The sequence below is a fragment of the Dama dama genome, chromosome 13 (genome assembly GCF_033118175.1).
Source record: "Dama dama isolate Ldn47 chromosome 13, ASM3311817v1, whole genome shotgun sequence".
Classification (NCBI taxonomy): Eukaryota; Metazoa; Chordata; class Mammalia; order Artiodactyla; family Cervidae; genus Dama; species Dama dama.
Window position 1 is genome coordinate 62,339,856 of NC_083693.1, and position 25,428 is coordinate 62,365,283.

The following is a 25,428-nucleotide window of genomic DNA, read 5'->3' on the forward strand; positions in this document are numbered from 1 at the left end:
CAAAATAAAGGACTCAGGCATGGGAAAATCAGCTATAAGTATGAAAAAGTAGCTATGAGTATCTAGAGTATCTAGAAAGCTAAACAACTGTTATCATGTATATAATACTGAATTTAACTTTTATTCTTCTTCCTAAGAAGACATAAAAAGTTCTAGGAATTTACTGCTGTGGTAGTAACATTAATAATAATTACAATGGAATGGGTCAAAACTCCCAAGGCACACTAACCAAAACTGGGAGAGAGAGTTGGGAAAAAATGAGAGGAATAGTAAGTTAACTGACAAATGATATACTTGGAAAAAAGTGCAGCACACAACATATTGAGTTGGCCACAGAATTTGTTTGGTTTTTCCAGTAAGGTGGTTCTAGTAGAGCTTATTTGTCTTTAACTTCATTCAAAACAGTTCTGTCAGATTGTATTGTGACAGATGTCATTCACAATGCATTAAAATTAAAAAAAAACGATTAGTGAACTTTTGTGTAGCCATTTTAATATTAAGAATGGAAGAAAAAGGCCACATTTTTGGCATATTATGTTTTATTATTTCAAGAAAGGTGGAAACACAACTGAAATGCAAAAAAAAAAAAAAAGATTTGTGCAGTGTATGGAGAAGCTACTGTGACTGATCAAACCTGTCAAAAGTGGTTTGCAAAATTTTGCGCTGGAGATTTCTTGCTGGATAATGCTCCCTGGTACAATAACCATTTGAAGTTGATAGCGATCAAATTGAGACATTAATTGAGAACAATCAACATTATGCCATGTCGGAGATAGCTGACATACTCAAAATATCCAAATCAAGCACTGAAAATCTTTTGCACCAGTTTGGTTATGTTAATCCCTTTGATGTTTGGGTTCCACATAAGTTAAGCAAAAAAGCACTTCTTGACTGTATTTCTGCATGTGATTCTCTGAACTGTAACAAAAACATTCCATTTTTAAAACAAATTGTGATGTGTGATGAGAAGTGAATACTGTACAATAATGTGGAATGGAAGAGATCATGGGGCAAGTGAAATGAACCACCACCAACCATACCAAACGCGATGTGTATGTAGTGGGATTGGAAAGGAGTCCCCTATTATAAGCTCAAAGAACTGCTCCCAATTAGACCAACTGAAAGCAGTACTCAACAAAAAGCGTCAGGAATTAGTCAACAGAAAACACAAATTCTTCCATCAGGGTAACACAAGCCTCCATGTTTCTTTGGTGGCCAGGCAAAAACTGTTAACAGCTTCTCTGAGAAGTTCTGATTCATCTGCCATATTCACCAGACATTGCATCTTCAGATTCCCGTTTATTTCAGTCTTTACAAAATTCTCTTAATGAAAAAAATTTCAGTCTCTTGGGGGACTACAAATGGCATGTGGAAGAGTTCTTTGCTCAAAAAGATAAAAAGTTTTGGGAAGATGGAATTATGAAGTTGCCTGAAAAATGGCAGAAGGTAGTGGAATAAAATGGTGAATATGCTGTTCAATAAAATTCTTGGTGAAAATGAAAAAGTTCTTTCATTTATACTTAGAAACCAAAGGAACTTTTTGGCCAACCCAATGGATAACATTCAAAGAAACCAAATGAATCAATTTAAAGAAATGATCAACATAAAAAATGACCAAAGGACATGAAAGGCATTTAATAGAATACAAATGGCCCATAAATGAGTCAAAATGACACTCTATTTTACTAATAAATGAAGAGATGCAAATTAAAAGTGAGACTTCTTATGTTTATCAGTTTGGTAAAGGTTAATTTCAAACTATAGGTGTGCATGCCATTGATCAATAAATTCCACTTAAAATTTTTCTTACGGAAACATCTACAAAAGAATGCAAATACATATGTGGTAATAATATTCAACATCTACTGCACCTATGTCAGACACTACTTAATCTTACAGCAATTCTTAAGAGTTAAGTATTGTTATTATCCCCATTTTGAAGATGAGAAAACTAAGGCATAAAGTGGTTAAATAACCAGTCCAAGGTCCCACTGGCAATTAAGAGCAGGACTCCAGTCTATCTGATTTCAAAGCCTAAGTTCTTAAACAGGCCCTATACAAGGATGTTCACAGAAGTACTAAACTAATTAGAAACAATCTAGATGGCTACCAAAATTCCGCTGTTCACTAAAGCACCGGGCTAACTAGAAACAACCTAGACGTCTATCAATATGGGACAAAATTCTGCTTTTGTCATCCATATAACTGAATTCTATGTATTTAATAAAAAGATATACAAAAAATAAAGATTTTAAAAAAACACAAAAAAAAATAAATTAAAAAAAAGATATACATACAGATACACACACACTCTGACATAGAAAGTAGCTGGAATATACTAAGTTTAAAAAGCAGCAGAACAGGATGTACAATTGAATTTGTTAAAAAAAAAAAGTTTACGCAAAGATGGAAAAATCTGGAATTAAGATATTGTAAAAACTGTAATTGTAAATAGCACTTATCTTTGTAGAGAGGGATGAAGGGGCCTCCCGTTTCCTAAATAATTTTATTTACATCTGAAAATGTTTGCAATATGTAGTTTAATCAGAAGAAAACACACACTAGATGGATAAATTGTTTCTTTAGCTCTGTGGATCCTGGGTTCCAAGGTGAAGAATCGGGCAGTGACGCACACAATATTCCTATTTGGAAATCTAATTTTCTTTTTCTAGAAGTGATTTTAGAACAAAAGCCTAGGGCGCTCACCACTGAAACGAAATCAGAGGGAAACAGGAGGTCTGCTCTCTTGATAAATACAGTAGACACGCAGCAAATACACACCGAATGAACGAGTGGTCGTGATACCGCAGCCAAAGACAGAAACGTACAAAAGTCCGCCAGACGGCAGAAAACTGAAGCGCTGGGACTCGCTGCGCCAGAGGGACCGGAGGCAGAAGCTAGGGTAAAGGGTCGGGGAGGCCGTACCTTGGGTGAAGAGCCTGACCGGGAGAGACGGCAGCAGTCTGGGCTCGGCTTCGGGGCAGCGGGGGACCTGGGCGCCCTAAGATCGCGCCTCTGGGCCAAGTCTGCCCCACCCCTCAGCGGCCGAGCCCCAGGTGATTCTCACCTTCTCCGTGAGGTTCCCTAACACGAACTATTAGGGAATTCAAATTTGAAGAGCCCGCCCTCCTAGCCAACCCTGGATTGGCGCGCTCAGGAATTGCGTCACCGTGCGTCTCACTGGGACTCCGGAAGCCTGAGGGCCCTTGCCGCTCCGCGTGGGCAGTGGCTGTTTCCACAAAAACTGGGTAACCCCAAGCTGCGACAGGTACTGGGCAGGCACCTCTAGCCGTCCTTGGACTTTGTTTCTTCTTCAGAAGAACGCCAGCTTCGCGTTTCGCGGCTCTTCCCGAAATGCTTTGCGGCAGGAAAGCCGACGTCAGACGTCAGACGCGCTACTGCGCATCTTACGTTTGGTCCTTCTCGGCTACCCTCTTGCTCTGTGTGAGAACGGTAATAGCTTTTGGTTCTTTGTTGCTTCCAAGTGTGAGGAATTAGCTTGCTGAATATGTTTAAGAGAGCTTTTAAGTTTTCCCTGGCCGTCAGATATTTGAGGCCGAGAAGGAACGTTTTGTTCTTGAGGGGATAGTGGACTAAATGCAAAGTTATACTTGCAATAGTTATAATTTTTTAACCTAATCATCTCGAACCCTAAAAGCAATTCATCCTGACTACTGGGTTGCGATGCAGTTTGTTCCAGTCGCGTTCAGACTTATCCCAGCCTTAGACTTCTCCCAGTGTACTGTGCTTCCTTCGGCTCAGCGCCCCGGCACGACGCGTTGCGGGCTGGAAACTCTGTAGAATGCCTTGTTTCAGTCTTGGAGGAGGAGGAGCCAGAGGAGTAACTAGAGTTTTCAGCCTTAAATCTGTTCCAGCTCCCGTCCTGCGTGTTCTCTTCATAGACTCCGCCCCACTCCCCACCAAGTCAACATTTAGGACCGGAGAGTTTATTTTTTGCCTCTTTAAAGTGACGTTTGAGATTCTCTCCTCTAAATCATGTATCCATAAATCTTGTGCTCATGGAATATTCAGAATCTAAAATGCACTTTTTTTTTTTAAACACACTTTTTAAAACATCGAATGAAAATAAATAAAACATCGAATGAATGCAAGTAAGGAAAAGAAACCAGTTGGGGGTGGGAGGAGAGAAGCAGGTCTGCATAGAAATTTCTGACTGTGCAGCATAATGAGAAAATGGCTGGACATGGATTTGCACCAAATTATGGGAAAAACCAGATGGCATTGTGGTAAAGAACTCGCCTGCCAATTCAGGAGATGTAAGAAACGTAGGTTCAATCTCTGGGTTTGGAAGATGCCTTGGAGGAGGGCATGGCAGTCCACTCCAGTATTCTTGGCTGGAAAATTACATGGACAGAGGCGCTTGGTGGTACAGTCCATGAGGTCTCAAAGAGTTGGACACAACTGAAGGGACTTAGCAGGCAAACCAAACTTGAAATATATGTTTAATGAAATCTATGAAATACACTTTGTGGGATAGAGGGACTTTGAAAAGAGGGGCATTCATACTTAAAAGCATCTGAAATAGAGGCATGAAAGGTTTCTGTTTCTGATGATGAAGGTAACCATGGCTCACACTTTCAGCTAAAACAGGAACTTTTAAATATTAAGGGCAGACACTCAGAATTACAGACTTTAACTTTTTAAATTAGACACTTCTGTTTGAGAAGTAAGTAGGATCTAGTATGCTCCAGGGTGAACAGCAACAAGAAATTACCTAAGAGTGACTAATAATTTTCCAAGAAAGTCTGAATAACACTTTGTGGATAAAAGTGCAGTGAGAAGGTATATAGGCCAAGGGACAACCTTCATCTGTCCAATGGAGCATCAACATGCTGCCTTGGATGGATCCTCTTAAGTTTGTGTTTGCAAGGATAGACGGGCTTTTTATGGTCAGAGCCAGGCACCTGGGATAATCTGTCCTCAATCTGTAACACCTGGGAACACAGAGACCTACTTACGGTTTAAAATACATAGCAAGAGAGGATGGAATTCTTATGTTGTGTGGGAGTTGCAAGAGATCTGTATCTGCTTAGCCTGGAAGAATATTCCCAGAACCATGGTAATATACTATGGTCCAGTTGTATACTGGGCTTCCCTGGTGGCTCAGAGGTTAAAGCGTCTGCCTACAATGCAGGAGACCCAGGTTCGATCCCTGGGTTGGGAAGATCCCCTGGAGAAGGAAATGGTAACCCACTCCAGTATTCTTACCTGGAGAATCCCATGGACGGTGGAGCCTGGTAGTCTATAGTCTACGGGATTGCAAGGAGTCGAACACAACTGAGCGACTTCACTTTCCAGTTGTATACTAATTGACCAAATAGCATTTTAGAAAAAAGATGCTCTTTCATCAAGGCCAGGGATGATTTTGCACTCCAGGGGACATTTGGCAAAGTCTGGAAATATAAATGTCATAACTTATAAGGGTGCCACTGGCAGCTAGTGAGTAGAGGGCAGGAATGCTACTAAACTTCCTGTAGTGCATAGGACAGCCCTTCCACTACAAAGAATTCTTAAATCTGAAATGTCAATAGCACCAAAGTTGATAAATCCTGCATTTGGAAGATGTAGCCCTGAATTAGGATTTTAGTCTCCTCTCTCTCAACTGTATTCCCAATGTAAGACACAGCTATGCAACTACTACTATCCTGTGGACTGAAAGGAGGGATGAGGATTGAGTCAACAGGGCGGTTATCCAGGCTTCTTAGAGGAGGACTCTTCAGAAGGAAAGACTGCCAAGGAGATTGTTATGTGATAGAGACAACATACAAGCACATAAACATACCATTACAAATTGTAAGAAGTGTTATGATGATGTATCAGTTCGAGTTGCAGGACACTGATGGTAACATGGAGTATAAGAGACTTATTGGAAGATAAAGCCTGTGAAAGTTTAAGGGGGAGGAAAAAGAAATGAGCCTGGAAAATCATTAGACTTTGATGCAGATCAGAAATTTGTGAAAGAAAAAGGGAGAAGGAAGTAGAACTGGGCAAAGGGAGCTAAAGATTGCAGTACAGATTGACAAAGTGTTGGGAGTTGGATTGACAATAGGGAGTTTTGGGGTAACCTATCAGAGGAGATATCCAGTGGGCCAAAATGGAAAGGTCCTGAACTCCATTATGTTGGCAATGGGAAGAACACACTTTGGCTCAAAGGCTTAAATTTTTTTTAAACTGATATATAATTAACATAATAGTATATTATTATATAAAAGATTGAGGGCAGAAGAAGAGGGCGTCAGAGGATGAGATGGCTGGATGGCATTACCGATGCCATGGACATGAACTTGGGCAAACTTCAGGAGATGGTGAGGGACAGAGAGGCCTGGCATGCTGCAGTCCATGGGTTGCAGAGTCGGATATGAATGGGCAACTGAATGGGCAAAATGATCACCACACTATGTCTAGTTAACATCCATTAAGACAGATACATATAATTTTGTTTTTCTTGCAATGAGAACTTGTAAGATCTACCTTCTTAACAACTTTTAAATATACAATTCAATATTTTTAATTGTAGTCATCATGTTATACATTACACCCACAGGACGTCTTTATTTATACCTGAAAGTTTATACCTTTTGACCACCTTCTTCCATTTGCCCATACCTGTGGCAACCATCAATCTGTTCTGTGTGTCTATGAGTTTAAATTTTTAAAGTTTCACTATTAATTGTAAGACTATGTAGTGTTTGTCTTTCTCTGTCTGACATTTCACTTAGCATAATACCCTTCAGCTCCACCCATGTTGCAAATGGCAAGATATCCTTCTCTTTCACAGCTGAGTAATATTCCATTGTGTGTGTGTATACATATGTATGTATATATGTACATACATATATACATATGTGTGTACATGTGTATGTATATATGTGTACATACATATATGTATATACATATGTGTATGTATATACACACACACACACCACATTTTCTTTATCAGTTCATCCATCAGTGGACACTTACATTCTTTACATGCCTTGGCTGTTGTAAATAATGCTGCAATGAACATGGGGGTACAAATATCTTAGTTTTCTTTTTTATTTGGTTAAATACCCAACAGTAGAATTGCTGGATCATATCCTAGTTCTATTTTTAAATTTTTAAGAAAATTCCATAGTTTTCTATAGTGGCTGTACCAATTTACATTCCCACCAAGAGTACACAAGGGTTCTCCTTTCTCCACATCCTTGCCAACACTTGTTAGTGTGTTGTGTTAGTTGCTCAATCACATCCAACTCTTGGGACCCCATGGACCATGACCCTCCAGGCTCCTCTGTCTATGGAATTCTCCAGGCAAGAATACTGGAGTGGGTTGCCATTTCCTTCTCCACTACACTTGTTATCTCTTATCTTTTTTTTTTTTTTTTCTTCTGGAAAACAGAAGAGGGACATCTCTTATCTTTTTTATGACAATCATTCATTCTTTTTTTTTTTTTTTTTCTGGCTGCACTATGCAGCTTGTAGAATCTTATTTCCCCAGCCAGGGATTGAATTTGTGCCTTCTGCAGTGGAAGCACACAGTCTTAACCACTGGACCACCAGGCAAATCCCATGACAGTCTTTCTAACGTAAGTGGGGTGATAGCACACTGTGGTCTAAATTTTCATTTCTCTAAGGATTAGTGATGTTGAGTTCTTTTTCCTATATTTGTCAGCCATTTCTATGTATTCTTTAGAAAAATGTCTATTCAGTTTTTTTGCTGGTTTAAAAATTTCACTATTGAGCTGAGTTCTTCATATATTTTGAATATTGACCCTTTATCAGGTATATGATTTACAAGTATTTTCTCCTATTCTGTAGGTTGCTTTTTCATTTTCTTGATGGTTTTCTTTGCTGTGCAAAAGCTTTTTAGTTTGATATAGTCCCACTTGTTTATTTTTCCTTTTGTTGCTTTTTTTTTTTTTTTTTGGTGTCAAATCCAAAAAAAATCATTGTCAAGACCAGTGCCAAGGAGCTTACTGCTTGTTTTCTTCTAGAAGTTATATGGTTTCAGGTCTTATGTTCAAGTCTTTAACCATTTGAGTTAATTTTTGTATTTAGTGTAAGATAGTGTGTAGGGAATATGCTATGCACAGGCCTGTACTAAACAGGGCTTCTTTGAAAAGTAAGAATGACTTTCTCATCACCCCCAGGCGAAGGGCTGGAAGCAGTAAAAAGTACAGCGTGGAAAAACATCTTGAAAACAAGATGTTGAAATACTGATGTGACTGATGGAAAACCATTAGTGACTGTTCTGTAACCAGAGCCTTGAGGGAGTTGCTGAGAAAGGTGTCACTCGCTAAAGGGCTAAACAGAGTCATGAAAGGCCTGAAGGTTTGACATTGAGGACTGTGTATTGTATATCTTTATCCCCGATCTGAGATTGTAAAAAACAGATATCTCTAGAGCACATACAAGGAAGTAGACGTTAACAATAAAAGGCAAGCAAGGATTAGGATCTGGGTTTTTGCCTGTGAATGGCATCAGCCCCCTGATCCCCGCCTTACTTCTGAGTCTTGTTTTTCTTTATTCTGCGGCACTGCTCCCTCAGGTCTGTTCGTTGTTGGGCTGGTCCTGACGATAGTGGTCAAATTTCATTCCTCTGTGTGTGTGTATTCTTTAAATATATATTCTTTACATATATATATTCAGATTCTTTCCCCTTGAGGTTTATTACAAAATATTGAGTACAGTTCTCTGTGCTATATAGAAGGTCCTTGTTGATTATCTATTTTATATGTAGTAGTGTGTATATTTCATCTTAATTCCTAATTTATCCCTCCCCCACTTCCCGTTTTGTAACCATAAGTTTGTTTTCTATGTCTGTAAGTCTATTTCTGTTTTGTGTTTAAGTTCATTTCTTTTTTTTTTTAAGATTCCACATATAAACAATATCATGAAATTTTCTTTTTCTGTCTGACTTACTTCACTTAGTATGATAATCTCTAGATCCATCCATATTTCTGCAGATGGCATTATTTCATTATTTTTCATGGCCAAGTAATATTTCATTGTGTATATATACCACTGTTGCTTCCTGACCTGCATACAGATTTCTCAAGAGGCAGATCAGGTGGTCTGGTATTCCCATCTCTTTAAGAATTTTCCACAGTTTGTTGTGACCTACACAGCCAAAGGCTTTGGCATAGTCAATAAAGCAGAAGTAGGTGTTCTTCTGAACTCTCTTGCTTTTTCAATGATCCAGTGAATGCTGGCAGTTTGATCTCTGGTTCCTCTGCCTTTTCTAAATCCAGCTTAAACATCTGGAAGTTCTTGGTTCACGTACTATTGAAACCTGGCTTGGAGAATTTTGAGCATTACTTTGCTAGCATGTGAGATGAGTACAGTTTGTGGTAGGTTGAACATTCTTTGGCATTGCCTTTCTTTGGGATAAGAATGAAAACTTAATAGGAGTTAAGCAAATAAAACTGGAAGGCTGAATGGTAAGCCTGTGGCATATTGAAGTATCAGAGATAGGGGCATTCCTAGGTGTCTCTAAAGTTTAGGAAATAGTAACTGATATGGATAGTCCAGCTGGTTTTAGGCTGAGGTTCGGGTAACATGAGAGGCCTGATGGTACTAACAGTAACTATGTCTGTAATACTTACTATAACTAATATTTTAGTTATAGGTAAACATGAAGTGAGGTGTCTATGATTTAATATGATGGCTTCCCTGGTAGATCAGCTGGTAGAGAATCTGCCTGCAACTCAGGAGACCCCAGTTCGATTCCTGGGTTGGCAAGATCCCCTGGAGAAGAGATAGGCTACCCACTCCAGTATTCCTGGGCTTCCCTGGTGGCTCAAATGGTAAAGAATCCGCCTGCAATGCGGGAGACCCGGGTTTGATCCCTGGGTTGGGAAGATCCCCTGGAGAAGGGCATGGCAACCCACTCCATTATTCTTGCCTGGAGAATCCCCATGGACAGAAGAGACTGGAGGGCTACAGTCCATGGGGTCACAGAATCAGACAGGACTGAGCAACAGAGCCTGCATGCGTGGATTTTGTAAGCTGTATTGTGTTCCTCTTTGTCAGTTCATACTAATAGGTATAGAAACTACACTAAAGCTGACTTGAAGCAAAAGATAAAAATGAAACCAGTTTTTTAAAGAGTCTCAAATTATTAGCAGTTAAACAGAAAATGGTTTGATTTTCCCATCCCTGCTTCCTACTGTAGTCTGTCAAATATCTCTCTTTCTAAATTGTGGCTAACTTGAAAACAACTTGGCCTAATTCTGTCATCTGAAACCATAATATCCCAGCCCCTTCCCAGTCTTTGGGGAAATGCCCCAAATCTATCTAACTCTAATCCTACAACTTTCATCCCCTACCCCTGCTGAGATGATTCCTAGGAAACATATTGGGGATGAAGGAATATCATCTCTTCCATAGTAACAAAAACAAGCAAAATATGCCACGGCATAAGTGATAGCTTTGCCCAGCCACCATCTTCCCAGGTGGCTCAGATGATAAAAGCGTCTGCCTGCAATGCAGGAGACCCAGGTTTGACCCAGCAACCCACTCCAGCATTTTTGCCTGGAAAATCCCATGGTTGGAGGAGCCTGATATGTTACAGTCCATGGGGTCACAAAGAGTCGGACCCGAATAAGTGACTTCAGTTTCACTTTTGCCCAGTGAAGGAGGGTCTAACTAGGGCTCTTCTTAGCTCTTACACCATCATGTGGTTAAATAGGTGGTTGCACTGGGAGCCTTTTATTCTGGTCTCACCTACTTCTTTAAGGTTAAAGGCAATTTTATCTGCCTTTTTTTCTGTGGTTTTGCATCTGGCTTCCCAGGTTAAGGAGAGAGGCAAACTCAAGAGTCCAGTGTCTTCCATAGTGACCAGGTTGAGTAGGTTGAAGGGAAGCTCTTTTCTTGTGGTTAGTTTTCCCACAGGTATTTTAAGTTCAACATATTCATAATATGACTTCATCAATCTTCTTCCCTTTCCTCTTCTGCATCCCCCTCCTTTCCTCCACCCCAGGCTTCACCTCAGTAAATCCCAGTCTTAAACTCTTTTCTCCTCAGCTCTTTATTTCACTGAAAGAGTGTTTATCCACTGCAGTGACACCCATGTCTCTTATGTCTCCTTCATTTGCAAGCGGGTTCTTTACCAACTGCGCTGCTGGAGAAGCCCCTGCAGTGACACATTGGGCTCCAAAATCACTGGACAGTGACTGAAACAATGAAAGTAAAAGTCACTTGTTCCTTGGAGGGAAAGCTATGACAAACCTAGACAGCGTATTAAAAAACTGAGACATCACTTTGCTGACAAAAGTGAGTATAGTCAAAGCTATGGTTTTTCCAGTAGTCATGTATGGATGTGGGAGTTGGACCTTAAAGAAGGCTGAGCTCCAAGGAATTGATGCTTTCGAGCCGTGGTGCTGGAGAAGGCTTTTGAGAGTCTCCTGGACTGCAAGGAGATCCAACCTGTCAATCCTAAAGAATATCAACCCTAAATATCCAATGTAAGGACTGATGCTGAAGCTGAAGCTCCAGTCTTTTGACCATGTTGATTTAAAAACAGTCACAACCTAAAAGTTGAGAATTATTTCAGTGGGAATTTTTAGGACTTCAGGCGTGGGCGACAGCATCTCAAGTACCCTGAGAGAACTGCTCTAAGAAGGCAGGGAGTGGGGAGGAGTCAGATTATATGGAAGTCTGCAACAGTGGGTAGGTAGTCTGAACATCAGAAGTATTTTTGTGGATTAAAGAAAACCAGATATCTCAAGTTAAGGAATTTAGCGCTTTTCTGTATATGAGAAGATACAAGAGTCTGGGCTCACTGAAAACATTGCTTTCATATGCATCTCAGCTATCTGAGGTGAGTATCCTGTGTTTTACCTCAGTGCTCACTGTAAGGAGTGGCTGTGTTGCAGGAAAGAAGCCAATTCTGACTCCAAGTTGGAACTGTTTCTTTGACTTGCTTTTGTTGCTTTTCTTACTATAATCATACAAAAGGGCCTACCTCAGAGAATCCTGCCCCTCAGACTGACTGTTAAACTACAGTGCCTTTGTTCAGAACCCTGTCCACCTGTAGGTGGCAGGAAGGAAGAAATTAACACATCCCCGCCTGAGGCTTGCCATTCTAGGAGATGTTTGCAAGATTAATGGCCTTTTCACCTTGCTTCCTCACTTCCCCATCTTGATCTATAAAAAGAGCCTGGCTTCAAGGCCCGAGTAAGATGGTTATTTTGAGGCACTAGCCGCCATCTTCTTGGTCAGCTGGCTCCCGGAATAAAGTCTCTTCCTTGCCTCAACCCCTCGTCTCTTGGATTCATTGGCCTGTCGTGCGGTGAGCAGAGCGTGAGATGACCGCTGTAATTGCTGATGACTGTGACATTCTTGTTTATTGACACGGCAGGAAATACTCTGTTTCTCAGCTATCTGATGAGAAGAGCCGGCTCATTGGAAAAGACTCTGATGCTGGGAAAGATTGAAGGCAAGAAATGGGTGGCAGAGGACGAAATGGTTAGACAGTATCACCAACTCGATGAACATGAATTTGAGCAAACTCCGGGAGATAGAAGACAGTGAAAGACAGGAGAACCTGGCATACTGCAGTCCGTGGTGTAACAAAGGGTCAGACATGACTCGACAACTGAACAAATCAGAACCCAAAAGTCATTCTGGATTCCCCCCTACCCTTTATTCCCTTTTTCTGACTCCCAGTTTCAAATGGTGACTAACTTCCTGTCCATTTTCTACATTCTTCTGCCACTTTGTGAGTTAGAGCCTTCAATATTTTTCACTGAAACTATTGCAGTTGTCTTTGTCCTGTTACCCATTTTACAGCCTTGCCCATCTCAAAATTTTCCTTCATATTGCCTCCAGCTTGATTGATTTGAAATTCAAATTTGAAATCCTTTGTTACCTCCCAAGAGCCTACAGGGTAAAGTCCAAGCTCCTTGATGTGGCTTAAAAGATACCTGTGTATGTATCAGAGTGAAGTGAGTCAGAAAGAGAAAGATAAATACTGTATTCTAACTCTTATATACGAAATCTAGAAAAATGATACTGAAGAATTTATTTACAGGGCAGCAGTGGAGAAACAGACATAGAGAATAAACTTATGGACACGGGGAGAGGGGAGCAGAGGGTGAGATGTATGGAAAGAGTAACATGGAAACTTACATTACCATATGTAAAATAGGTAGTCAACAGGAATTTGCTGTGTGGCTCAGGACACTCAATCAGGGGCTCTGTGTCAGTCTGGGAGGAAGGTTCAAAAGGGAAGGGATATATGTATACCTATGGCTGATTCACGTTGAGGTTTGACAGAAAACAGCAAAATTCTGTAAAGCAATTATCTTTCAATTTTAAAAACATTTAAAAAAAGATACCTGTGAGTTGGCATTTGTCCACTTTTAAGCCTCCTCTCTAATCACTCCTCATTTCACACATAACACCTAGTAACACTTGTATTAATAGTTCCGGGAACTATTAATACATGAGTCTTTTCGTGCCTCTGGCCATTAGTACATTGTTTCCTTTTGTTTATACACAAACATCTAAAGGTCTTATCTTGGGGTTGTTCAGGTCCAGTAGAGAAACCCTGCAAAATTTCTGTGGAGTATGTATCTGTTTGGACCTGTATGAAGCAGATGGATCACTCAATGGGGTAATTGAAGAAAGTAATAGAAGGGTCCCTTGAAGAGACTTTAATGAAGGGAATCTTTACCAACAGAAACCATCAAGGGATGGTGAAATACCCAAGGACTAAAACCAATTGGAAGCCTTTATCTCCTCTAGACCTAAAGGTGGAAGAGGAAGGAAAAGCATTCTGGAACTGGGCAAGATCTGTAACAGTGTGTGAGAGTACACCCAACAGTTCAGTTCAGTTCAGTCGCTCAGTCGTGTCCGACTCTTTGCGACCCCATGAACCGCAGCATGCCAGGTCTCCCTGTCCATCACCAACTCCCGGAGTCCACCCAAACCCATGTCCATCGAGTCAGTGATGCCATCCAACCATCTCATCCTCTGTCGTCCCCTTCTCCTCCTGCCCTTAATCTTTCCCAGCATCAGGGTCTTTTCAAATGAGTCAGTTCTCTGCATCAGGTGGCCAAAGAATTTGAGTTTCAGCTTCAACATCAGTCCTTCCAATGAACACCCAGGACTGATCTCCTTTAGGATGGACTGGTTGGATCTCCTTGCAATCCAAGGGACTCTCAAGAGTCTTCTCCAACACCGCAGTTCAAAAGCATCAATTCTTCGGTGCTCAGCTTTCTTTACAGTCCAGCTCTCACATCCATACATGACTACTGGAAAAACCCAACACTCGACAGTTACTATGTGTGAAAGCAGAGGAGTGCAGCCACTGCCAAAAAAAAAAAGTGTAGGGGTGAGGGGGAGTAGAATAAATAGCCCAATTCCTCTCTCCTTCTACCTTTTGTTCTTCTGTTGGTTCCTCTCACTGACTGATTCCAAATGGAAGCCAAAGGCTAAGGAAGCCAAAGTGAAGCCATCCATAGAGGTTATCTTCCCAGGGCAGGGCAGAGAGTGGTAATGGATCAGGAGAACCTAACAGAACAACCAGTACAGAGTGTAAACCTGTCTGCTCATGTTCTGTGAGAGGAACAAGACAAGAGCGCCAGGGATGTCACCTTTCATTATGAAAATGTTCATTTAACCTCCTGTCTTCAGATGGCAGCTAATCTCTGAGCTTTGAGAGGTGTCCCAGGTCTTAGGCTGGGAGGAGGTCTGGGAAACTATTTTATTAAGATACAGACTTTCAGCCATTTCTCCTGTTTTTAGCTCAACTCTACACTTTGCCTTCAAATGTACCTGCAGCGTCCAATTCCTGAAACCTTCTGGGATTTGCAGTACAAATAAGTTCAGTTCTTACTAGGTTCCTTCCCTCTGCAGGTTAGTTCTTTGGCATCTCTTGTCTACTAGGTTAGTTTTCACTAAAACATTCACTAAAAACCTTACCATCCTGTCAGGAAACAAATCTGCCTTCTGCTTCAGAAGGAGACATCATTTTCTTTCTTTCAAAACTGTTTTTCACACAAATATCCTTGCAAAAATAGTCTGGGAAAAAAGTTGTCAGTGCCTCTTTACAACACAAGCAGAAACAGAAGACCACTGAAAATTGACTCCTCACCATAAGGAAGAAATAGAGAGTCAATTCATGGATTGGCCCTTTTAAAAAAAGGAATGATTTTCTAAATTTCTGGTTGTCGGAGACCCTGTATCCATGATTTCAGAAACAGACAGTGGTGAACTATGCTTTAACTTCTAACTCCTTTTCAGGCAATCTGTTTCATGAAGCAGAAATTATGTGCTTTTTTGCAGCAAAGTTCTATCTGCTTCATAGTAAGTATGATGTCTCTTACACTCCACTATTGAAATGCCTGTCAGTCTTAGTTTTGGGTATTGATGAGTTTTGGTCTTTTTTGGTCACTTCACAGGTATTTATTTATTTAGGTCATGCTGAACAGCTTGCGGGATCCTAGTTCCCCGATCACACATGTCCATTTGGGTCTCATTCTCTTCCACTTGAGCTGTTATTTGGGGGAAGATGAGCCAACCCCTGGGTTGGTGGATTGCTTTGAGGACTCCTACATAAGGAGAATGCCGGATACTGCCCTGCTTGCTTGCTGTGCTTTCTGTCCTTGCATCTTTTGGCTCCAAGTGTGACCTGTTCTGATCTTGCGAGACTAAATGTCTAGATGAACTCAGAGATAAGCAAGAAGAAGCAGTTCTGAGCATTTTTAAGAAGTTTGTACCTTTTGACTCCATTAACCATTTGCCCATCACTAACCCTTGCCTCTGGCAACCACTAATCTATTTTCTATCCATGAGCTTTTTTTTTCTTTTTTCTTTTAGACTTCACATACAAGTGAGATCATAACATATGTCTTTCTCTCTCTGACTTATTTCACTTAGCATAATGCCCTCCAGTTCCTATCAATATGTTGTCACAAATGGCAAGATTTCATTCTTGTTAAGACTGAATGATATTCTGTTTATATACCATAGCTTCTTTATCTATTCACACATCAGTGGACACTTAGGTTGTTCCAATGTCTTGGCTGTTATAAATAGTGCTGCAGTGAATATGGGTACTAATGGGTACTAATGTCTTTCTGAGTTAGTCTTTTTTTCTTTGATTAAATACCCAGCAGTGGAATTGCTGGATCAGATGGTAGTTCTATTTTTAATTTTTTAAGCTATCTTCATATTGCTTGATATTTCTCCTGTCAATCTTGATTCCAGCTTGTGCTTCTTCCAGCCCAGCGTTTCTCATGATGTACTCTGCATATAAGTTAAATAAGCAGGGTGACAATATACAGCCTTGACGTACTCCTTTTCCTATTTGGAACCAGTCTGTTGTTCCATGTCCAGTTCTAACTGTTGCTTCCTGACCTGCATACAGGTTTCTCAAGAGGCAGATCAGGTGGTCTGGTATGCCCATCTCTTTCAGAATTTTCCAGTTTATTGTGATCACACAGTCAAAGGCTTTGACATAGTCAATAAAGCAGAAATAGATGTTTTTCTGGAACTCTCTTGCTTTTTCAATGATCCAACAGATGTTGGCAATTTGATCGCTGGTTCCTCTGCCTTTTCTAAAACCAGCTTGAACATCTGGAAGTTCACAGTTCACGTATTGCTGAAGCCTGACTTGGAGAATTTTGAGCATTACTTGACTAGCATGTGAGATGAGTGCAATTGTGCAGTACTTTGAGCATTCTTTGGGATTGCCTTTCTTAGGGATTGGAATGAAAACTGACCTTTTCCAGTCCTGTGGCCACTGCTGGGTTTTCCAAATTTGCTGGCATATATTGAGTGCAGCACTTTCACAGCATCATCTTTCAGGATTTGAAGTAGCTCAACTGGAATTCCATCACCTCCACTAGCTTTGTTTGTAGTGATGCTTTCTAAGGCCCACTTGACTTCACATTCTGGGAGAAATATCAATAACCTCAGATATGCAGATGACACCACCCTGAAGGCAGAAAGTGAAGAGGAACTAAAAAGCCTCTTGATGAAAGTGAAAGAGGAGAATGAAAAAGTTGGCTTAAAGCTCAACATTCAGAAAACTAAGATCATGGCATCTGGTCCCATCACTTCATGGGAAATAGATGGGGAAACAGTGGAAACTGTCAGACTTTATTTTTTTGGGCTCCAAAATCACTGCAGGTAGTGACTGCAGCCATGAAATTAAAAGACGCTTACTGCTTGGAAGGAAAGTTATGACCAACCTAGATAACATATTAAAAAGCAGAGACATTACTTTGGCAACAAAGGTCCGTCTAGTCAAGGCTATGGTTTTTCCAGTGGTCATGTATGGATGTGAGAGTTGGACTGTGAAGAAAGCTGAGTGCCGAAAAATTGATGCTTTTGAACTGTGGTGTTGGAGAAGACTGTTGAGAGTCCCTTGGACTGCAAGGAGATCCAACCAGTCCATCCTGAAGGAGATCAGTCCTGGATGTTCATTGGAAGGACTGATGTTGAAGCTGAAACTCCAATACTTTGGCCACCTCATGCAAAGAGTTGACTCATTGGAAAAGACCCTGATGCTGGGAGGGATTGGGGGCAGGGGAAGAAGGGGACGACAGAGGATGAGATGGCTGGATGGCATCACCGACTCGATGGACATGAGTTTGAGTAAACTCCAGGAGTTGGTGATGGACAGGGAGGCCTGGCGTGCTGCAATTCATGGGGTCGCAAAGAGTCGGACACAACTGAGCGGCTGAACTGAACTGAACTGAACTGATACTGCTTTCTATATTGGTTATAACAATTAGCATTTCTATCAACAGTGCACAGGCTTCCTTTTTCTCCACATCTTTACCAACACTTGATGTTTTTTGTCATTTTGATAATAGCCCTTTTAGCAGGGTTAAGGTGATATCTCATTGTGATTTTGATTTTAATTTCCCACATTATTAGGGATATTGAGCATCTTATCAAAGCCTGTTAGCCAATTATATGTGTCTTTAAAAAAAGGTCTGTTAAAATCCTCTGCCCATTTTTGAATTTTTTTTTCTTTTCTTTCCTGTAGGTTACCTTTTAATTTTGTTGATGTTTCCTTGCTGTGCAGAAGCTTTTTAGTCTGATGTATCCTAGTTGTTTACTTTTGCTTTTGTTGCCTTTGCTTTTGTTGTCAAGTTAAATCATCACCAAGACTGATGTCAAGGAACTTACTGCCTATGTTTTCTTCTAAGAGTTTTATGGTTTCAAGTCTTTAATCTATTTTTAGTAATTGTTGTGTATGGTATAAGATAGCGGTCCAACCTAATTCTTTTGCATGTGGCTGTCTAGTTTTCCCAATACTTTTTATTGAAGAAACTCTGTAAATTAATTTACTTTATGTACATGGGTTTATTTCTGGGCTCTTTATTCTTTTCCATTGACCTGTCTGTCTGTTTTTATGACAATGTCATGCTGTTTTGATTACTATAATCCAATATATGAAACATAGTTTGAAGTCAGAGTATGGTGCCTCCAGCTTTGTTCTTTGGCTATTTGGGGTCAAAAAGATATCACCATAAAAGAAAAGTCTGGTCATGGTTTGTAAAGTAGTTTAGAACCATCACATTGATAGGGAAAATAATCCTTGCTCATGATTTCTTTTTATTAGTCATTATCTGCAGAGAAAGTTCTCAGACAAATTTCAAACAGCTTTAAATTAATGGGGTGACTCATTGGGAAGGTTAAGTAAATGCTAGAGTAGCATTAATGGGCTTCCACAGGACAGTTGACAAGAACTTCTTAAATCTGAGAACATGGGGTGATATGTGTACAATTTCTAAAATAACAGCTGGCTGATTGATACCTGTTAGTGGTTGTTTTAAAAGCTCTCCCTCTTACCCTTGTGAGACTTAGCATTTTTGCTGAAGATATTTATGAGAATAATGAAGAAAGACTAATCAAATGTGCCATCACTATGACTCTATGGTAAAGAGTATATGATATGATAAAATTAAGATCCAAAATATCCTCTAAAAGCTTGAGTAATGGGCTAAATATACCAAATATAATTTGATTGGGATAGATATGAGTCCTACTGGGGTAGAAATATATATTTGAGTTCCTCAAAATAGTAACCAACAGCAGAAATATGATAGAAAAGTAGCATAAAAGTAATGCATGCATCCTGAATATTCTCAAATTCTCTAGCCCTCTGAGATTACCCTTTTGTTTAACAGTCAAATAAAATTAGTCTATACTCTTTATTGTTTAACTTTAGGAAATCCAAAGATTTTGGCATGAGGAGGGAGGTGGGTATTGAGGAGCTTACTTTCTTCTTATGACCTTCAATAAATTTGTGCTCTGAATTTCTGCTTTTTGCTCAGTTTTCTAATGAATTCTCTGATTTTCTTATTTCTTTTTCTTTCTTTCCCATTTTCAAGAGAAGGAGGGATAGAAAAGTCCCGATTGAGATGCCAAGTTCTCTGGAGTCCTTCTGGCTCCTGATGTGGAGCAGCTGGTTAGTTTTGCTTCTTGGACTGGCAACTATTGAGGTATGTGTCTGTTTTTGTGCCAGCACCATACTGTTTTGATTACTGTAGCTTTGTAGTATAGTTTAAAGTCAGGCTGTGTAAAAAAAAATTAAAAAAAAATAAATTAAATAAAATCAGGCTGTGTGATACCCTGAACTTATTCTTCTTTCTAAAGATTGTTTTGGCTATTCAGTGTTGTGTTTCCATACAAATTTCAGGATTACTTATTCTAGTACTGTGAAAAATGTCACTGGTATTTTCATAGGGATTGAACTGAATTTGTAGATTACTTTGGGTATTATGGCCTTTTTAACAATATTAATTCTTCCAACCCATGAATGTGATACATCTTTACATTTGTCTATGTCATCTTAAGTTTCTTGCTATTTGTGACAACATAGACCTAGGGGATATTGCACTAAGTGAATTAAGTCAGATAGAGAAAGACAAATACTGTATTATTTCACTTATATGCAGAATCTAAAAAGTAAAACAAATGAACAGGAGTAACAGGACAGATACAGAGTCATAGATACAGAGAACAAACAAGTGGTTGCCAGAGAGAAGGAAGATAGGAGAGGATGAGTGAAATAGTTGAGAGAGATTAAGAGGTGCAAACTTTCAGTTACAAAATAAGTGAGTCACAAGAATGTAATGTACAGCATGGAAAATAATAACAGTCAATAATAATGTAATATTTTCATAGGTTAACAGATGGTAATGATTTATCATGGTGATTGTTTTGTCGTGTATCTAATCACTATGTTGTATACAAGGAACTAGCATAGTGTAAGTCAGTTATACTTCAAAATACAAACAACTTATAGAAAAATAAATAAAATTTGTGCTTACCATAAATGGGGGTAGGGAGAGAGGGAATTTTGAAGGTGGTCAAAAGGTACAAACTTCCAGTTATAATATAAATAAGTACTAGGAATATAATGTACAACATGATTAATTTAATAAACACTGCTCTGTGTTGCATATGAGAGTCATTAAGAGAGTAAATCCTAAGAGTTCTCATCATAAGAAAAGTATATTTTATTTTATTTTGTATCTGTATTAAGTGATGGATATTCACTAAACTTATGATATAAGTCAAATCATTGTGCTGTATGCCTTAAACTTATATAGTGCTTTTGTCAAATAAAAATCTCAATAAAGCTGAAGGAAAAAGCCCGCATATGTTTGGCAGCACTATCCTAAATACCAGGTGCTTCCCAGGTGGCGCTAGTGGTAAAGAACCCACTTGCCAGTGTAGGAGACTTAAGAAACACACGTTCAATCCCTGGGTCCAGAAGATCCCCTGGAGGAGAGCATGGCAACCCACTCCAATATTTTTGCCTGGAGAATCCCATGAACAGAGGAGCTTGGCGGAATACAGTCCATAGTGTCACAAAGAGTTGGACATGACTGAATCAACTGAGCACACATGCGTGCAAGGCTGTGCATGGCTCCTTGGATTGGAACTAGAACTAGAAGCTACAGAGAGATATTGGCTAAATATAAGAAAATGTTAGCAGTCAGAATTTTCTAAGAATGGAGTGCACTACCTTAAGAAACATTAAGTTCTCACATAGGTTCAAATATAGGCCAATGATTACTTGCAGAAACTATAATATCATGAGGGTAAAATATCAGAATGGTATATGTACCAAGTAACCTTGAGTTCCTTTTCAACTATAATTCTATGATTTTCTAAAAGGTAGACCTTGTATTTTAGATTCATTTTGTTCATGCATTACTAAAAAGAGACAATTTTGACTTTTTCAGGTCATAAAATCCTTCACCTAACATATACATAAAATTAAAAGAAAAATATTGTTTTAAATTGTGCATTTTACTCTCACTTCATCTTTGGTACATGTCTAACCAACAAATGAAAAAATTGAGCATTGTGTAGCATTACTGTCATCAACTCTTTTCTTTTTTTTAAAATATTTATGTATTTGGCTGCATCAGGTCTTAGTTGCAGCACTTTGGCTCTCTGGTTGTGGCATGCAGAATTTTTTCGTTTTTAGTTGCAGCATGCACGATGTTTAGTTGCAGCATCCAAACTCTTAGTTGTGGAACGTGGGATCTAGTTCCTTGAAGAGGGATTGAGCCTGGGCCCCCTGTGTTGGCAGGTGGATGCTTAACCACTGGACCACCAGGGAAGTCCCAAAGTCATGCTTTGACTTGAAATATTTCTTTGCTAGTTTCAAGATCTTAAGATATCTCATGGTAATAATGATTGCAGTAGAGGAAACTTGTCAGTTTTCTTCTGTTAGTTATGAGTGAGTTAAAGTCACTCAGTTGTGTCCAACTCTTTGTGACCCCATGGACTATACAGTCCATGGAATTCTCCAGGCCACCGCAATACTGGAGGAGATAGACTTTCCCTTATCCAGGGGATCTTCCCAACCCAGGGATTGAACCCAGGTCTCCCACATTGCAGGCAGATTCTTTACCAGCTGAGCCATCAGGGAAGCCCTCTGGTAGTTATACATTTGATCTATTTTATTACTAATCTCAGATGGTCCCTCTTATGATTAACTGGCATATTTTGAATGATAATTGGGTCTGAGTAATATTAGCAAAAGCTATGACAAACCTAGACAGCAGAGACATCACTTTGCTGACAAAGGTCTGTGTAGTCAAAGCTATGGTTTTTCCAGTAGTCATGTATGGATGTGAGAGTTGGACCATCAAGAAGGCTGAATGCTGAAGAATTGATGCTCTCGAATTGTGGTGATGGAGAAGACTCTTGAGAGTCTCTTGGACAGCAAGGAAATCAAACCAGTCAATCCTAAAGGAAATCAGCCCTGAATATTCACTGGAAGGACTGATGCTGAAGCTGAAGCTCTAATACTTTGGCTAGCTGATGTGTAAAGCTGACATTTTGGAGAAGACCCTGATGCTGAGAGAGATTGAGGGGGAGAGGAGAAGGGGGCAACAGAGGATGAGCTGGTTGGATGGCGTCACTGACTCAATGGACGTGAGTTTGAGCAAGCTCCGGGAGACAGTGAAGGACAGGGAAGCCTGGCATGCTGTGGTGCTTGGGGTCACAAGGAATTGGACGTGACTTAGCAACTGAATAGCAGCAAAGTATTAGCAAGTGTGTTACACACATACCAGACTTAATAACACAGAATTAATGGCAACTTGGCCAGGGTAATGAGATACAGAACTAAGACACATCCATTCAGTCACAGGAGAAAGTTGATCTCCAAAATATTTCCTTTTACCCAGAAAAAAAAAAAAAAACCAGTTTCTATTCATATGGAATGGATAATAATATCCATTTATAGGTTTGTGCAGGGCTGTTTTAAGTCTCTTGCCTTCTGTCATAATATAGTCTGAGAAGATATGGCCATTTTGACATTTTGCAGTGTATAACTTTAATTAGTTACTTTGATAACATTATGTTGATTGGGTTGAATTTGCAAGAGAGTACTGTGGAGGTATTGGTAAGACATGGTGCAGGAATGCGGCTGACAAATCCTATGAAAAGTCAAGTGTCTGCCACATCTGTAAATACGTTAGCCATCAGTTGATCAGTGGTATGCCTAGATCTCTCTTCTAAAGTAAAAAAGGAATTATTGTATCTTTAAGTTAAAAGGCGCAATAAGTGGTGGGTGCTTGAATTCTGGGGGAAGCATAATTCTATAGCTTGGAATGCTTCTCCTGCCCATAAGCATAAAAGGTTGACGACTTCTAAATGGGATCTAGAGTAAGACAGAGCTCAGGCCATCGTACCACTTGGCTCATACAGTTGGGCAGACTGAAAAAAAAAAAGTATTGGTAAGAAAAGATGCTGCATGAAGTTTGTGGCAGGCCTCAGTGGGCAAATCATAATGTAAACTCTGAGTGTGGGAGTGAGGCCATGCCATTTTCCATGGAGAATTATGTGCCTTTTAATATGCCCCTGGTCCCTGGTGAAGGCTGGATACCTGGCCATGGATCATCAGATGACTTTCTATCTAGAACTGAGTCCTTTCAGACTTCTCAAATGATAAGGTCATACAGGCCCAGCCACAGTATGTTGCAAGATGGAAGTGGTATATTTGGGAGCAAGCACAAACATGGCCAGTTAGCATAAACAAGCTTCATGAGCAGGTGTTATAGACCCCATGGCATGGTGATATCACTGCCCTTCCCTTATCACATGCCTGTGATTCTTTGGGGGATTCTCTATGAATACCTGAAGGGTAACTAAAAAACTCAAGCTTGGTTTATGGATAAGCAGGTCAAAATATAGATAAAATAAAAAGTAGCCTCACTTAAAGGTCACGCTGAAAGATAGAACATCCTGGGAACTATTGTCTATTCTTCACACAAATACATTTCTCTCTGTCTCAGTAGCACCTTTCCCCCCATCCTAACCATAGCTCCAGTCTCATTATGTCTTAAAACTATTAACCTTTCAAATAATTTTATGGAATCCACTTACTCGCCTCTTTTAAGAATTATCACCCATATTTTTTCAAGTTTCTTCATTTTTAGAGAGAAGGAACCTTATTCAACATGTAGGTTAGTTACCTTTCTGATGCAAGAACTGTACATCATTGCCACAGCTCGTGAACCTACCAGTGTAATTTGTTTCTTGAGATGTGAGTTGGTTTCATAAGAGCTGGCTACTGCAGGGTTTTCTCTCTATGGTGATTAAAGAAGTAATACTGAACTCAACCCAAGAAGTGCTTACTAAACATAACACTCTGTTAAGAAAAAAGAAAATTGTTTTGGGTGTTTTTTGATGGTAAAAGGAAATGATTCCTTGAAAGGCAAAATAGGTTGAAACTTCATTCACAAAAAATTATAGAAAGAAAGAATGGAGACTACTTACAGAAAAACTGGGCCTTAAAACCAGACAGAAATCTGGGAGCAAGCATCTACTTATATTCTTGACTCTTCTATGTGGGTACTGTGGAAGAAATGCTGGTAACTCAAGCAGATATGTTTCTTTTCTATTATTGGTTATTTTCTGGAATTTTCTTTCAAGTCTGACTTAAAAATACTATAATATCGCTTAGGTCTCCTAGGTGACTACCTGGAGGGGGCCAAGCACTTCAAACCTCATGGGTTCTCCTGCGACAAGGCTAAGGCAAGCTCCTCCGAATGGCTGGCTATAGATGGGTTGGTCAGTTTCTCAGACAACAGCAAGGAGGATGCTTTCTCCGGGACAGATTGGATGGTGGACAAAATGGATTTGAAGGAGTTTGATTTTAACGATACCCTGTTGAGTATAGATGACCTGGAAACCATGCCAGATGAGCTCTTGGCCACGTTGGATAACACGTGTGGTCTCTTTGATCCCCTACTCCAGGAGACTAATAAGGAGCCCCCCCAGATAGTGAACCCAATTGGCCATCTTCCAGAAAGTTTACCAACAATTGACCAGGGTGCCCCCTTCACCTTCTTGCAACCTCTTCCTCCTTCCCCAGGGGCCCTGTCTTCCACTCCAGATCATTCCTTTAGTTTAGAGCTATGCAGTGAAGTGGTTATCTCTGCAGGAGATAGCAAGCCAGACTCCACCACTTGCATTACTGTGATCCCTCAGTGCATAAAGGAGGAGGATGCCCCCTCAGATAATGATCGTGGCCTCTGTATGAGATCTGACTCCTCTCTGGGCTCTCCCCAGCACAGCCCCTCCACCTCCAGGGGCTCTCCAAATAAGAGCCTGCTATCTCCAGGTGCCCTCGGTGGCTCTTCCCGCCCCAACCCCTATGACCCTCCTGGAGAAAAGATGGTAGCAGCAAAAGTAAAGGGCGAGAAGCTAGACAAGAAGCTGCAGAAAATGGAGCAGAACAAGACAGCAGCCACTAGGTACCGCCAGAAGAACAGGGCAGAACAGGAGGCTCTCACTGATGAATGTAACGAGCTAGAAAAGAAGAATGAGGCTCTGAAAGAGAAGGCAGATTCCTTGGCCAAGGAAATCCAGTATCTTAAAGATCTGATAGAAGAGGTTCGCAAGGCAAGGGAGAAGAAAAATGTCCCCTAG

At 40.1% G+C, this 25,428-nt stretch overlaps 2 protein-coding genes and 1 non-coding gene across 4 annotated transcripts in view; 2 read left to right on the top strand and 1 right to left on the bottom strand.

Moving 5' to 3' along the window:
* MIS18BP1 (MIS18 binding protein 1) overlaps positions 1-3,364 on the bottom strand; it is a 48,949-nt gene extending 45,585 nt beyond the window's left edge. The window contains exon 1 of one of the 2 annotated variants that reach the window (XM_061159234.1): positions 3,068-3,364. The gene's annotated coding sequence lies outside the window, so the exon portion shown is untranslated. Of the gene's footprint in view, positions 1-2,925 lie in introns of both variants that reach the window. The other variant, XM_061159233.1, reaches the window with a different exon arrangement.
* LOC133068046 (cyclic AMP-dependent transcription factor ATF-4-like) lies at positions 764-25,428 on the top strand. Its single transcript, XM_061159117.1, has 4 exons — positions 764-893; positions 2,811-3,079; positions 3,318-3,453; positions 24,461-25,428. Exons 1-4 carry the CDS (start codon positions 764-766, stop codon positions 25,426-25,428), a joined length of 1,503 nt encoding a protein of 500 aa, XP_061015100.1.
* Positions 5,114-5,185, top strand: TRNAC-ACA (transfer RNA cysteine (anticodon ACA)). The gene has a single exon. It is a non-coding gene; the product is annotated as a tRNA-Cys (tRNA).

What these genes read in the sequence shown, in the direction of transcription:
- LOC133068046 (XM_061159117.1), top strand. Translation starts at nt 764, where the DNA reads ATGTCGGAGATAGCTGACATACTCAAAATATCCAAATCAAGCACTGAA. An exon ending in CAAAAAAGCACTTCTTGACT is followed by an intron (nt 894 to 2,810) that starts GTATTTCTGCAT and finishes GTGATACCGCAG; the next exon opens with CCAAAGACAGAAACGTACAA. An exon ending in TCTTGCTCTGTGTGAGAACG is followed by an intron (nt 3,454 to 24,460) that starts GTAATAGCTTTT and finishes AATATCGCTTAG; the next exon opens with GTCTCCTAGGTGACTACCTG.